Genomic DNA, 610 nt, shown 5'->3' with positions numbered 1-610 from the left:
ACCAGGCCCACCGCAGTTCGCCCGCACGGCACTGTCAGCTGCCGGGGCTGAGCCCGAGGGTGCCCGCGCGGAGCACGGTCTTGGCTGCCCCTTGCCAGCATGCAGCACCAGCATAGCCCAGCGTTGGCGGCTCCGAAGTCTGGCACCGGCCCCTGCCGTCATCTCTCCTCCAACCTCGTCGCCCCGTATCTTGTTTCCTCTGTTTTGAAATCTTTACCGAAGTGTGGATGGATTTAGATGCAGCTCTCCCCTGACGACTCCCAAGATAAAAGTTATCAAAGCCCACGAGGAATGTTAAAGCCTTGTCACTGAACTATAAGCTCTTCAAGGACGAGACCACGTTTTATTCAGCTTGATATCCCCGTGCCTAACACCGTGCCCCAGTAAACATTGGCTGAAATTAAATTCCTGAACGGACTCAGGGAAAGGAGCTTGAGCCTTTCTGCTTCCTGCCTCCCACTTTCCAGCCGGCGCCCTGGACAACACCAGTTGTTTGGTTATTATTGGGATTCAGTGAGGCTCTCTTAATACCAAATTTCCTCTCTAACCAGGGAAGACTTCATCCGTCCCGGTTGCCATCCTATCCAAAAGTCCATCCCCCTAGCACCTG

At 54.6% G+C, this 610-nt stretch overlaps 1 protein-coding gene across 1 annotated transcript in view; it reads right to left on the bottom strand.

Moving 5' to 3' along the window:
- Positions 1-162, bottom strand: part of LOC105519363 (neurotrypsin-like) — a gene marked incomplete at its 3' end in the record, with an annotated part of 40130 nt that extends 39968 nt beyond the window's left edge. Inside the window, exon 1 of the mRNA XM_011952716.1 lies at positions 3-162. Within this exon, the coding sequence (XP_011808106.1) occupies positions 3-162 (160 nt within the window). The remainder of the gene's footprint in view (positions 1-2) is intronic.
- Positions 163-610: the final 448 nt, after the last annotated feature.

This window comes from Colobus angolensis, unplaced genomic scaffold (assembly GCF_000951035.1).
Source record: "Colobus angolensis palliatus isolate OR3802 unplaced genomic scaffold, Cang.pa_1.0 Scaffold345, whole genome shotgun sequence".
Lineage (NCBI taxonomy): Eukaryota > Metazoa > Chordata > Mammalia > Primates > Cercopithecidae > Colobus > Colobus angolensis.
Note: the sequence above shows the minus strand (reverse complement) of the source record. Positions and strands in the feature narration are given on the sequence as shown.